The 14,977-nt window shown below is 40.3% G+C and overlaps 1 protein-coding gene across 1 annotated transcript in view; it reads left to right on the top strand.

The window, feature by feature from the left end:
- The window catches only part of STAB2 (stabilin 2), an 89,136-nt gene that overhangs the window by 15,915 nt on the left and 58,244 nt on the right, over positions 1-14,977 (top strand). The window contains exons 9-18 of the mRNA XM_033008027.2: positions 252-385; positions 5,319-5,452; positions 7,242-7,324; positions 7,997-8,146; positions 9,426-9,569; positions 10,339-10,401; positions 10,494-10,613; positions 11,248-11,301; positions 12,432-12,512; positions 13,442-13,594. Coding sequence (XP_032863918.2) covers positions 252-385; positions 5,319-5,452; positions 7,242-7,324; positions 7,997-8,146; positions 9,426-9,569; positions 10,339-10,401; positions 10,494-10,613; positions 11,248-11,301; positions 12,432-12,512; positions 13,442-13,594 — 1,116 coding nt within the window. The remainder of the gene's footprint in view (positions 1-251; positions 386-5,318; positions 5,453-7,241; positions 7,325-7,996; positions 8,147-9,425; positions 9,570-10,338; positions 10,402-10,493; positions 10,614-11,247; positions 11,302-12,431; positions 12,513-13,441; positions 13,595-14,977) is intronic.

Here is a 14,977-nt window from a genome sequence, read left to right on the forward strand (position 1 = left end):
TGTTCTCTGGTCACATAAGTGAATCTAAAGGGCTTTATCTGAAAGAAATTTATCTGAGAGACAGTAGATTTCTGGAGCAGATAAAATCTAGAAGGCAGTTGTATAAATCTGGATAATCTGAACTCACCGGGTGATTTAACTAAGGCCCTGGAAGCTCACTGTCTTTAGACCCAATTTCCAGAAACTATGCTGACATCCACAGTTCATGCATGTCTAATTTTTATCTCCACTATCCTATCCTTCTGATTTAGTCCCACTGTGAATGCAAGGAGTATTACACAAACTTTGTACCTGGGAAAGGATGCAGCATGATGGACATCTGTGAAACAAACAACACCTGCCATAAAAAAGCTAAATGCTCAATGGTTGCACCAGGACAGATTACGTGAGTCTTTTTGCTTATTAAAGCTTTCACCCAGTTTCTCCCTCCTCCCCCTAGTAAACAGTCTGTTAAAACAAATACAATGGATGAACACTTCCTGAATTTATCACTAATGTTTTTTTTATCAAGGACAAATTACAAGATTTAATGGGATTAGTGTCAACCAATTAGCATAGTGTTTGATTTCTTCAGTCCAATTGCTAATACCTACTAAGTTTAATTTTTATAGCACCCAGAGGTCATTTCTACACTAGTAAATAAAAAGGACCAAGACCTCTTTTCTGTTCCTCAGAGTGAGCAGAATAGTCTGGCTCACAGCTAAAGTCTCCTCTTCTTCCAAAACAGAGTAACTGCCTGTTGGCAGAGATCCCTGGCACACTCTATCCCTTCAGCTGTGCCTGGGCACTGCCTGGGAAAATGTTACTTCATGTGGGCCAGAAACATGCCAGGCAGCATGCTAAAAATTAATCAGCATTAATTATCATGGCACAGCACTGGACCCCTGGCTCTTTTTGGTGTACTAATACTAGGGAACCTGATCCCCATGGTATGAAAGCATCACCAACCTTGACAGATTCCTCAAAAGCTCGAGACAAGCACATGGGAAACTGTGAAAACTCTGGCAGAGTTTGTTTTCCTCTACAGAAATTTTCTACACAGATATTAGGAGGAAAGTCAGTTTTAACACTAAATTTAACAAAGCTATCTTAAACCAAACAATTCAGATTACATGTTTCTATAGCCCAGTGATGGCTAGTAGTAGGTTTAAAGAGGTGTTCCTCAAGTGTTAGCTTTCAAGATCTGAGAGCTTGAGTAAGAAAGACAAGACAATTCATTGTAAATTGGGAACAAATTATTTATCATATAGATCTATATAGACAGAAAGCATTCACTCAGTAGAGTATTCTTATTGTCAGTTCTTGCTTCATCATTCAGCTTTCTCTTATAGTGTAATATCAACATCACTTTTGTGTAAGCTATTGTGCATTTCAAATAAGTTTATCTAGAATACCCCCTGGTTCATTTCTAGAGCATAGTATGCTACTCAAACCGCACTTTATATATACTTACACTATACTTTACATAGTATACTATTATACTGCACAACATGAGTTGAAAATTATAATAAAATTTCACATCACATACATCAGGACCCTTCTTTCCTAATTTGTCATTGTTTCACAGTTGCAACTCAATTTTCAAAAGCTGAGAAAGTTTTGAGAATTTTAAAATGGGAAAATTAAAATTTTTTTTCAATCTAAATGCTTTGCTCATTGTTCATTCAGTGACCTTGAATAGCAAAAACAAAAACTGAAGAAAGGAATGGAAATCAAATCAAACTAAAACTACCTATTTGGCAAAAGATTGGAACTATACTGAACAGTTTCCAACTCAGGAAAATCCATTTATGAAAGAGGAACTTTGCAAAGAAAAACATCTAATGGTAAATGCACAGCAAATACTTTCTGATAAGTGGCAGACACTGTATTTTGGCTGCATCCCAGATTTTAAATTTTTTTTGGAGGGCTTGTTTTGGTGGAGTTTTTTTTGATTCTTCTAAAACACAAAGCTGTAACAGAGGCCACAAACTTGCATTGCTTCCTTTCCTTCGTTTCAGGTTTTGTTTTTATTAAAGACATATTTGTGCTGTTAGCTTCCCCCATATAGAGTCACTTCTACTTTCTCCAGAATCAAATTATTTGTACAGGAATAAATCTCTTATACAGACAAAGATGTAGAAAATACAAACATTTAGTCTGTGAACATAACCTCCTGTAAAATCAAGATTGTCTCTGTTTTCTATTCCCACATATATCTTTCCTGAATGATTGATGACACTTTCTATGGCATTGCTTCAGCACAGTAACTATGTTCAGCCTTGCCCAGAAGCTACAAAGCTTCAACTGGTACAGAATTACACTGCATATTACACCATAACCTCTCTGGTTTCCGAGCAGAACTAGCCTTGCCTTAGATAAACTCAGGTATTTTCTTTTTTATCTCACTCTTACTTTCACTCTGACTATGTCTTCAATGTAGAAATGAGTAGCTTCATAAACCAAAATTCTATTATACAAGTTTCAGGTAAAATGGAGATGGAAAGTTGGGATCCCCTTTTTCCAGAGAAATACAATTCTCTTCTCCCTCCTGGGTAAACTGAAGTAGTGACAGTTCCCATCTCTTTCAGTCCTGCCTATACAGCCCATGCAGCATATCATGAAAACATCAAACAATTAAGTTTAAATAGTTCAGCAGTTATAAAACTGTTCCTCTTTAGAGGCACCCAGGCTGTACGGAACGCAGTGCATTCAAAGCAAAACCTATAAAGCCATATGCAGTATGAGTTGCAAACCAGATCCTCCAGACAAAGCTGAGAGAAAAGAGATCGAAGTCAGTCACCCATCTGGTCCTTCCCTTGCCTAGGCACACAGAGTAAATTACTCCATTAGAAGGGGTGAGAGGACATGTTGAAGGGTTCAATCCTACGCAATAGGTTCTAATCTGCAATTACTAAATGCTTTCCTTTGGCAGTCAAATCCAAAGCATGTTATAGGACACCCACCCAGTTATAAGCAATATTGTCCTCAAGAAAGAAGTTTCAGACTACATAGGTATTTCTGCAGTTCACTGTGCCCCTGGAAACTATAACCAAAAAAATTATTATGTTTAACCACCTGCTTCTTTATGACCATTTGCTGAAAGGGAGCAGAGAAGATTATTTTGAAACCTTGATCTGATTTGTGCAATATTTCAAGGGTACTTTATTTTTCTACTAAACCTTCTCGGCTCCTTTGAAGACTGTTTTTTTCTTCTCTGCTCAGAAGTTAAGAGGGCTACATACATCAATACAGCAATATTTACCCTATCAGAAGGAAAGTGTCAGTTCCCAAGGGGGAGCTGCTCCTCTCCCCCAGCCCTAAAGCCTTCATCTGGGCTCCACAGGCATACCCTCTGCCCAAGAGATCCCCTTAAAAAGAAGAGCGCTCATCATCAGAATCACATCCTAAAAAATTAAGATGTGTTTAGGCTGCTATTTTTACCCAGGATCAGAAGAAGTCAAAGTTTGAGCCTTCTGTCCAAAATCCCAGCACCCCTCTGATCCTACATGCAGCCCCCAGACTGCAGGGACTGTGAGGATTTTCAAATATTGCAATCACCAGAGAAACAGCTACAGCAGAGATGGTACATAGGAAACAGGAGATGATTTGGCACCAGGTTGATACTGGTGTGGGGTGTGAGTGGCAGATGTGTGTATGTAACAACCAGCACATGCAAATGTTAGGTCATTAGTTATATAAAGAACATCTTTTGCTTGCGTGGAGTAATGTTCCTTCTCTAATGATGCCTTTAGAAAAAAATACCCAGAGAGATGAATCATTATGGATAGGGCTTGTACGAATACTGAACATGATGGAGACTTAATTAGGAAAGGGACTATTAAGAGCTAATGTTTGGCAATGCATACCATGTAGTTGTTTAGCCTCCTAAATATGGTTAGTGTTTCTTTCTGTGTGCAGTACATGTTGACAAGAACCTGCTTTAATTTTATCACTGAAGATGAGTAAATGGCTGATCTGACAGCCCCAGCCAGTCTCCCAGGAGCAGCCAAGAAGGGGCTGGTTTTCTGAAGACTGCAACAGAAAAAGTTGAGATTGGCAAAACCAGCAGGCATCATCAGCCCCTCACTTTGAGGCAGGCTTAAAGAGTTCAGATTTTTTAGAAAATACTAACCACCTCTCCCAGTGAATAGTCAGGCTGACAAAAGGTCAAGGTATACTCATATCCTAGTTGTTCCTAGAAATTCACAACCATTGTGCCCATCAACACCTAATAGCAAGCATGTGTCAATCACGATGACAACCAACAATATTTTCCCCACCTCTCTTGCATTGTTGAGGTCTTTCACAGCCATAAGATTAAGTTTTCATGAGGCATATTCCCTCCCACATAGGATAGAAAGTGTCAGACTGATACCTGGTGTTGTTCTTCCATAAATTTCCTTTATATTTTGCCTTGGCTGCAACACACTACCTCAAATGCAGCTCATCTGAAGGCAGCAAGAACATTGAGCCCATCTCAAGGCATTGCCTGTCACTCTCATGAGTACCATGACCTAAGCCTGCTTTGGACATACATAGGACTGGGTCAGCCATACATCACTGACACCTCTCACAGTCTGGAGTCCCCTGGGGACAGCCAGGGTGTCCCAGATGAGATGGTATTTCCAGTACAGACACAGCAGCAGCATAAAACACACACCTAAAAAAAGCATAAGATTTCATGCTTCAGCAGCTTCAGAAAAAACATAAAGTACCATTGCCTAAAATAGTTGTGTTACATAAAGGGCAGGGTAACAACCAATCACTTTACTTTGTTGAAAGGACTGACACCCCTGCCTACCTTTTCCTACTAGTCCTATAAAGCTATCACAAGGATTGATGAGCTGCCGTCACTCCCTTCATACATAACTACCATTAATCCTGCTGAGTCCTGCATAGTAAGTGGGAGCTTCACACAACCACGTCCCCACTGTGAGGGTGGCAGCCCACATATTTATGCCCTAGCCCCTCATTGCCCACAGGCAGGAATGATCAGTGGCTTTCTGGGCTCCAGCAACCACAGTATTTGGGGACCAGAGGCTGCACCACAGTCAGGGGCATCACATAGCCCCCATTCAAAGAGCTCCTACAAGACAGATTCACTGCCTCCTGGCCCAGCTGGCAGAAGGACATCGCATCAGGCAAGCAGCCACCCAGATGACCTACACACAGACGTACATCACAACATGCAAAAGCAGAGATTAGATTAAAATGCATTGATGCTACTTGAAAATGCCTTCAGAGAAACAATAGGTAACACCTGGAGCAGGCTTAACAAGAGCTGCAATGACACCACGAGGCATCAGCCCACAGCTAAGATGACAATCCCTTCACAGGTGTACGTGCCAGGAGGGCTCCGTGGGGAACGGGTTTGTGTGCTACGGAAACATCATGGAGCGCCTCCAAGACCTGAACGCAGAAGTGGGAGGATGGTGGCAAGGCCAGCTGACAGCCGCCCTATCGCTCATGGGTCAGTGACCACACACAGGCAGAGTCAGCTCCTGCTGGGTGGGTTCATCTTGCCCTGTCCTCCCCCAGCACTCCCTGCTGCAGGGAGGTGCCGCTAACAGTCTGACACAGCACACACGCTACTCACCACAGACCCCGCCTGACCACCTAAAGCTGCCTTTGCTCACCATGCTGTGCAATCTGAAAGAATTTCCAAGCAAAAGTGCTAAGCACATTCCCATACCCCTCACACATCATTTGGTATCACCGGTGGGTTTTGCCTCTTAGTGGGATCATCCCACTTCCTCTCCCTCCCTGCCCCCATTGATTTGGATAACTGAGATTTGATCTGGAAAAGCACAAAGAAGTCCATCAAAAACATTAGGATTCCCCAGTCATCAGCATTGGAATTGCTTTCACCTGGAAAGAGGAGAGAGGCAAGCTGAAGAGACTAATCCCATCCATGGTCTCCATCAAGCTCAGGATCCCCCACTAGATCACCTTGGCTACAGCCGGGGCGTCTCCAGGTTTCCAAATTGCCTGCAGAGATGAAGTGAAGATCCTGCCAGAGCTCACAGCTTCCAGCCTGTCACAGTTATTGCAGCCACCTCATGAAGAGAACAGTGTAACTGTCTTCATCATTTTCTGTTGCATGGCCACAAATGTGAGCTATGAACAAACCTTGCTAGAATCAAGCTGGATCTTCAAGATAAATTTGTACATATGAAAAAATTTTCCCCTGTTTAATATAATTTGCTCAGACCTTTTCACTGAGCCCAACAATTAAAATAAAGATCCTGAATTCCTGACCAGAACAGAATAAGAATCCCCCATAGCGGGCCAAAGGCAAAGTCTGGCAGTGACCTTCACATTCAGCTTTGAAGATCAAAATCCATTGCCTTAGCACTGAGAGATCAGTTGCAGTTTCTCTGTGTTTTTCCTTACATGTCTAAAGTGCCTGATATGCTGGGCGCCACCATTTGTTAACAACAATCCAGATTTTATGTTAAGTTTTGGACATAAATGTGCCATTTGATTTACTAGCCAGAAGCTACAAAGACATATTAACCGCACAGGTTATTTTACAATACATTCACTCCATGTAAACGTCTTTCAAAAACTAAGAAAATACAGCAGAATAGTCCCCACTGTTTTGTAAGACAGCATATTAATTTTGATGTATATTCTCTGGTACAACATACCTATATGATGACTGTAAAGGTTGTTTTAGTTCTGATTTTAAACCTCTGGAAAAAGAGAAAAATATTAGAAATATTTAATCCCTTCAGCTACAGAATCACTGGTCTCCTACTGCTGTCTTGGAAACAAGACCCATCTGGGTCGCAAATTAACTTTAATTAGCTTTCAGTGCATCAACTTTTATTACCAGCTATGCGTTGCTGACATTCGTACTACCAGCAGGTTATCAGTAGCATACACCTCACCCCAAGAAGACTGAAATGATTTAAAAAAGGAGACAGTCTTCCTGTAAAGACACATCTCCAAAGAAACGCTGGTTTCATGTCCATCACCTTGGTCTGCATGATGCAGAATCTGGGGTTTCAGAAGCATTCTGAATGTTTTGCCTCATCCTGTGTCAAATATGCAGCAGCAGCTGAATTTCACATCCCATTTGCCTGTCATCTTTCAACAACCTGGATTTTAGAATCTTAAATTAACATTTAACAATCACAGATTATGTTCTTTCTTACTCTGCCCTTGCATACCTGACTCAGATAATATAGTCCCTTCCACCTATGAGCTTTTTAAACTTTTAAAATTTTTTGTTTCCCCCCCTCTCTCTTTATAAGAAAATGTCTATGAATGGCCGCTGAGTACTCTGGGACCATTTACTGTGTTTGTACCGACAAACAAGGGGCTCAAAGGTACAAATGTAAGTAAGTAACAGAGAGGGGTTTAAATTTGGTGGGTGGAGGGGAAGGGGCGGATTTAGGTCCTTCAGAAATCCCATCTGTGTTAAAAGTGTTTTGATGCAACATTTTGCTCTAGTACACTTCTGGATACATTTAAATCTTGGGTCCAGAGACTGTCTTTTTCCTATTTAAAAGAAAAACAAAATAATTTGGTGAGTCAGGGTAGAATGCAGTCATACTTCAAGTAAGTTTTGGATTGTCTTATGTGGCTGTGCTCAAGGTTTTTTCACCTGGTTAAGACAGGGGCTGAGTTAAGGTCTGAATTTTCAGCAGGGAAGCTTATGGGTCACCTTTATATAAGGGCAATTAAAAAAAAATAATAGTTTTAGTTTAAAAAAATAAGTGGCCTGATATTGACGACTTGTATACCTTCCCCTGAAGTCAACTCTGGAGGCACTGCTCATGCAAGGACATAAGGGTGCAAAGTGACCTGAACTGAAACCAAGAGAGACCTCCATTTGGTTGACCCTATCACCTCACTTCAGGAAAAAAAAAATAAAATATATATATATATATATATATATATATATTATTTCAGAATATAACAGCTAGAGGAAAAAGATCATTTACCTTGAGATTATTTTTAGATTAAGTCTGTACTGAAATAAATCTCTGTTCTTCTGCCCTTCCAGATAAAGGATCTTCTGAATAATAAACAGAAAGCACAGTACTTTGTGAAACTCCATGTAATTGCTGGTCAGTTGAATACCAGTAGCTTGAATACTACTAATGTAATATATACTTTGACTGGCAAGTCAGGAGAGATATCAAAGGGAGAAGAGGTAAGTGGCCTTCCAACCTACCTCAGCAAGAATACTACTCTCTGTTCACTCAACAAGGAAGGAAAGGTCTTTCTGCAGTCAGACATCAGGTTGCAGATAGCTGCTGGATTATGAAAAACCACAGCTGTGGCCATGCATTGAAAGGGAGTTCAAGTGAAACCTGAAACCTCACCAGCAAAGTTCCCACTAAAAAGCAGTGAAAACAAAAGTTACCTTTAGAGATGCATCACCACTGAGTGACATAGCAGTCTAACACAGCTCTAAAAAAGTTTGCTAGGATTAAGTCATCTTAAATCCTCAGGTGTGACCAATAGAGCTGGTGGGGGGCATTAAGAGAGCCTACGTGAAGTAAAAGGAGGGGGCTGGAAATCCAGACCTTACGCTGGAAACCTGCATGTACTGCTGAGACAGAGCAATCACCGACTGCACTGCAAATCCCACCTACACCTGATCATCAACATCATTTGAATAATGCAGCAAATAGAAGTCTTCAGCATAAATAAATTGCATATGGAAATTTATCATGAAAAATATGGAGTAAAGTTCATCACTAGCCCAGTTTACTTGATGTCAGTAAACATTAGGGCAGTCTGATCCCACTGTTTAAAAAATGTGTTCCCTATAGCTGATATACCAGATTCTATAATCTCAAATTATGGTTCCTGGTCCATTAAATGTTTCTTAATGACCCGGGTCTATGTGAAGGCTTAAATCAAGTACTTCTCATATTTTGCAGTAGATCAGTGGCATCTGAGAGATCTATTTCATTTCTTTAATGAGTACACACTCCATTTCTAACAGGAAAATATCATTGCTGTCTTAGGCCTTTTAGTTTCCTCCAGGTTTAAGTACAGTGCAAAATCAGCAACATTTTGTTGTTTTAAATATACATATAATATAAGGAAATGCGTTATAGTCCCTGAATATTATGGGAGTTGACCTTTTCAGTACAATCATATTTTAAATCATTTCCTGTCAGACTTTCATTACTAGCAGTCATCAGAGCCCTTTTAGGTTCACTGCTCTCCCCACAGGGCCTGTCCCTGCTTCTCTTCTGAACTTTGCTGCCCTGGAACAAAGTAACACAATACTGATCCAAAGTCAAAGGAATTTTTTCCATTTCCTTGATAAGCATTAGAAGCAACCTTTAGCCTCCCCAGATTTAAATGGCCCAGGTATTGGCAATGAAAGGGGGTGTTAAACTTTATTCAATATGCATCCTCGCTATGTTGTCATTCCATAATAAAGAGCTCACTATCCATTGCCTGCCTTCTTTCAGGATAATCAATTAAGAATTAGAATCCAAGGAGGAAGGAGGAAAGGGAAACTTTTGCAGGGAAATATTATTGCTTCCAATGGGATTTTGCACATTCTTGACAAAGCCATGGACAACGTGGAGCCAACCTTTGAAAGCAGCAAAGAGGTGAGTTGTAAGCTATATACATGCAATGTCAGACTTTCTTTTAAAATAATTTCACATTAATTGAATGCAAAGGAGGATGACTGACGGCAGCAAGACAAACTCTGCTGAGCCATTGTGCATCAACTCAGAGAAGCAACATTCAAAGTGAAAGGTAATGACACAATTTCCACAGCAAACAGGCATTCAATCTTCTGCTAAGCTGGTCCGTGGAGGATTGATTTGGTTGTACTCACTGCGTCTGAATGGTTCCTTGGGAAACTGGCAGTCACAGTCAGTGCATGTCACCAAATTTTAAAACAACATATTCAAAGGAGGGACATCTTGACAGATACCAGGCATGACTTCTATTCAGAGCAGCAATCCCACCCCGCAAAAGGCTAGCATTATACAAACTGGTAATTTTGGGCGCTTAGGGGTTTTTAGTACCCTGCTTAGCATACTTCCTTGAGAGTTCACTTCTTTAGATGATGTTCTTGTAAATATTTTATTTCTCTGCCCTTTCTTATTGAGGATGAAGAGACAATCTGTGACTACACAGTATTTCAGGACAATGACAAACTCTAACTATAAGCCAGTATAGCACCAGGACAAGAGTGCTACCATCTCAGCCATTTCCAGACACCACCAGCCACCCAAACAATAAAGAAACCCAAATGTATTTAATTGGTAATAACTGAGGCTCATAGGGTAATTCAAAAACTGTGTCATAAGAATTGGTATTTATTCCATGTTCTCAACTAAAATAAATCTTACTTTCATCTTATTTCAGGAAACCATAATGTCAGTACTTCAAGATAACAGAAGATACAGCCAATTTACATCTTTGATAGAGGTAAGGATCCAAAAAAGCAATTTCAGAAAGCTATTTCCAGATGTTCTTCAAGATTAATATGTAATTTCACTTTTATTTTTAAATCAAAACAGAAAACTGGCCTGGGAATGGATTTACAGCAGGACAACAGGCCTTACACAGTCTTTGTTCCAAGTGATGAGGCTTTGAGTAATATGAAAGCTGAGGTTCTGGATTACCTGCTTTCTGCAGAGGTATAGTCTTTCTATAACTCAAATCTTTCTCAGATAGTAAATATATATGAAGATATATAGCAGATGCATATATACATTGTCCGGTGTTCATCTAAACTGAGCTGCTAGGATCAAGGCTTAAGCCAGCTGTAACAATTAAAGATCAAGACGACACCCAGAGAGGAACAGGATTTGGGGTCTCCCATCATATAAAGTAATGACAATCCTCCACACCAGACCCCCACTGCCCTGCTCTTGCCTGGATGGCACAGTCCATACAGCCACAAGGCAAAACCTCAAACCCTCTCCTGGAAAGTGTCACCCTGGCTGGGAACAGTCAAGGGGACCAGATGCCACAAGGGCCCCGTTGGCTGGAAGACACTGCTGGTGGGGACCCAGGAGACAGATATTGGTGTCCTGTCCCCTGGACACCTCCTGTCTTTCCCAACACACCTGCAAGTTGTGAGAGGCCCGTGCCAAAATAAAAAGTGATGTAGGGCAGGGCGCATGCCACAAGCTGAGCACTACCACTCACACGAAGGTTTCTGGTGCACCAGCCAGTGATGCTATTGTCATCCCCATGTCCTCTCAACAGGCCAGGTTGGGTTTGTGTGAATCATTTTGGACTAAAACGGCCTCTTTTCTACTTCGGCAGGGTTCTTGGAAGTTGCTGGAGCTGGTCCGATACCACATTGTCTCCAATATAGAGGTGAGCATAGCTGCTTTACTGACCCGGAGCGTAAGAGCATTTTCAAACCCTTTGCCACTCTGAAGGCAAAGGATTTCCAAGAACGACCTCTGCTCAGTGCTGAACAGCAAGGCTGCAAAGGACAGCTGTGCCTCTGCCTTTGCTAAGGGTGGTCACATAAAGGTCATTAACCAAGAACACTGACCTTTCACCTCATTGTCACTAATCAAAATAAAACCCCACTAGGGGGCATGGAGTAGTCCTCAAATTATGGCAGATTAAAACTGTGTTGTGCCACACTAGTGTGTTACATGCGAGTGACTATTTCCACTTTAAAATATACCTTTTGGTGATGGGGACTTAGCCCAAGTGGGAAAAAAACATGTATATATACATGTATGTATATATAGTCATCCTGAACCTGAGACCTGATACCTTAGCCTGCTGTGGAGCAAGAACCACTGTAGCAGGAAAAGTATTTGTTGCTATTGAAGTCAAGCTCTCTCTGAGCCTATTTTGCTAGGATTAGTCTTCTGTTTATCAGAGAGGTGGTTTTGTCATCCTATAAATAAGCCCCTTGTTTTTCTCCTCCTTTTTCTACTGGAAACAAAGAACAGAACACAACACCACCACCAGCAAATAAGGCTAGAGGAGACTGATGTTCATCCCCACCGCAGCCCCTGCTGTGGGGAAGGAAGGAAGGGCTCGTATCCTTAGGGAAAGGCCCTGCTCGCAGCATCCAACGTGAAGGTCACTTCCAACACAGAATGTGGTCACAGGGAGCAGAGGCATGAGATCCACGTGTCCCTTTACAGGATATCAGCACCATCATCCTCACAATGGTCTAAGGATACAAACAGGGCTATTTTTAGGGAGAGGTGATAACTTTACTTAGACTGGCTGCTATAATTAGGAGAAAAATTAATATTCTTTTGGGCTATAAGCTCTTCACACGCAGCAACAAGCAAGCTCAAAACTTAATCACTCTAACTTTGTTACACAAGCAGATTAGTCAATGTGAGGCTGACCACATAGCTAATAGGGTCATTTGCTCACCCTAAGGAGAAAGGCGGTATTTCTTGTGAAATCCATCTGGATTTGAAAAGAGTAATGATATTACATTTCTTTCAATCAATTTATATTCATTTCAGCTAGAGGTTGCCAGCCTCATGTCTATAGAGCACATCAGCAGCATGGCGAAGCAGTTCATTTACTTTAACAGGACCAGCAATGTAAGTCAAAGGCAGCTTTCACCTGTGAGCCGCTCTCTCTGATCTAGACAATTGTTTGCATGCAGGGGGAGTAAAACAGGGAGGAGGGGGGACATTAGCAGAGGAATTTCTTGCTATAATGAGGCAGAAATTTTTGACTTGCCATTCCCACCTACTGTTAGAAATTAGTATTATAAAGGATACAGAACAAATGGCTGGCATATAAGGACAGCCAGCAGTTTCTTTTTTCTTATGAGTAGCCCCAGTCCAGGAATGATCCTCATTTAGTTAAAAAAAAAAAAAAAACAAAACAAAACAAAAAAAAAACTATTTAAAATATTTTAAATCATTATTTTGCATATTTTGGCTATTTTAAGCATCTCTCAGTTCACACATATATATTCTTTCATTGTCTTTAATATTGTGGTCTCTGATCCTGATGAACGTAGTGAACACCTTTTTAAAGGTGTTAATTTTTCAGTACTTTTGGAGAAGGGATGCACCTATGAAAAACCTTGTAAAGGCAGAGCAGTTGCATGAGTAAATGCAGAAAGAATGTTCTTTCTTTTTCTTTTTTTTTTTTTGTCCTGTGAATTTAAATAGATGCCAGATTCTTTCTTTTCCCCCTCTTTGTCAGAGAGAGGACCAAAACATGCCTATGCCCCCTGAAATCAGTGTCTGAAGTCATCAGTAGTCTTCTCATTTTGTCCAGTCTTTTACTCACCAGTTCTACAGACTAACAGTGCAGATTAAGAGGAAAACTTTAGATACCACTGTAGACCAGTATTCAAGAAAATGCACAAGATTTGCATGCTTCTTGCATAAAACAAGCATAATAAAAATAGATAGAAAATTAAAAGTAAGTATAACTAGAAATTCTTGAAATTAAATCATCAGAAATTGAGAAGCTATGAAAATTTTATAAATAATAATAATGTATGTTTTCATAGGGAAAAATCCTGGTGAATGGAGAAGAAATGGAAGAAACAGATATAGTTGCAAAAAATGGTCGCATTTATACTCTTGCAGGAGTTCTTATCCCACCTACAATTGTTCCAATTCTACCACATCGGTGTGACGAGACAAGAAGTCAAGTTGCAATGGTAAGAGAGTCGCAACAAATCAATAGCTCTTAATTGCTCCATACAAGGCACTCTAGCTTCCTCTCTACTACTTTCTCATTTAAAAAATGGGGCATTTTTTGGCAATTAATATATCAATGACATACAGCCACCTGGCTAGCAGTACTACACAGATACAAATAATTTGCAAACAGGGAACTCAGATAAGCACAACCTATACCACTTCAACATATTTAGTTCTTGCAGTAGTCCTTTTAAATATTTTTGTCTCTCCAAACGTTTTCCTTCAGTTCCTGAATCACATCTGTGCATAAAAGTACATGTTAAGCAGTGTCAATTTCCCAGGGAAACTACTCTAAATCAGTATTTTCATTTCTACTAAATATGCAGGGAAAGGAGCCAGCAAGTTAAAATATTAATGCAAAATTAGTTTTTGTGTTATTACATTAGAAATATGTTATTTTCAGAAGCCACAAATTCCCCTGGCCCTGCTTTCTTAGTTTTATTCAAATTAGGAAATACAAAACCGTTTCATATTTCAAAGGGTGGATTTCAACATAGCTTGTTCAGTTTGGTAACACAGTACAGGCCTTTACACTTGTTAATGTTCAAGTACTATTTCTGGTAAGAAGACCAAGTATTAGACCGAGTTTTTAATTTGCAGTAAGCATGGCTCCAATACGCTCTTACTGGGCCATGTTCAAGCACATATCTGGGCCAGTAACAGTTCTGGTACAGTAATGCAAAACATTTACTATCTTAACTTATGAGAGTCCAGAACCAGAGCCTTGAAAGAGGTGCTCAGCAGAGCTGGACAGCATCAAAATCTAATGAAGAAAAACACAAAAGCTGGCAGTAAAGAGCTATCACCTCTGGCAGTAACTACAAAGTGCCGTATGTGCAATATAATCATAGACCAGGCAGAGTGCCAAACAGCAATCTCCAATACAAAAAGTAATCAACACCCAGAACACTTCAGTAATTTGAGTTCCTTACCAGGAACTGACCTACAATCCGTGTCTGCCATCGATCAATCCTAACGCAACACTGAGGAAAATGATTTAAAGACAAAACAAACAGCATCTGTCACAAAAATTATTCCCCAAACTGAAGTTAGGCACTTTTGTCAGCTTTGAAAGCTTCATGCAGAGTTTAAAATATAGTTTAATACCCAAGGTGTAAGCAGAGCACTGCTACCAAAGAGAACACCAGAAGAAAACAATGACTTTACTGTTTTTACTGTTCACTGCATCTTCATCACTCTTAGAAAACAGAAATAAAACCATCTCGTAAATACTACATGTGGTACCGGTTAAAAGAACGGACCTTGTAGGAATTGGTAGGTGTACACACCTACAAAATCTTTATATCCATAAAGATGAAAACACTATGCTAACACACACA

This window comes from Tyto alba, unplaced genomic scaffold, assembly GCF_018691265.1.
Source record: "Tyto alba isolate M040663 unplaced genomic scaffold, T.alba_DEE_v4.0 Super-Scaffold_2, whole genome shotgun sequence".
Classification (NCBI taxonomy): Eukaryota; Metazoa; Chordata; class Aves; order Strigiformes; family Tytonidae; genus Tyto; species Tyto alba.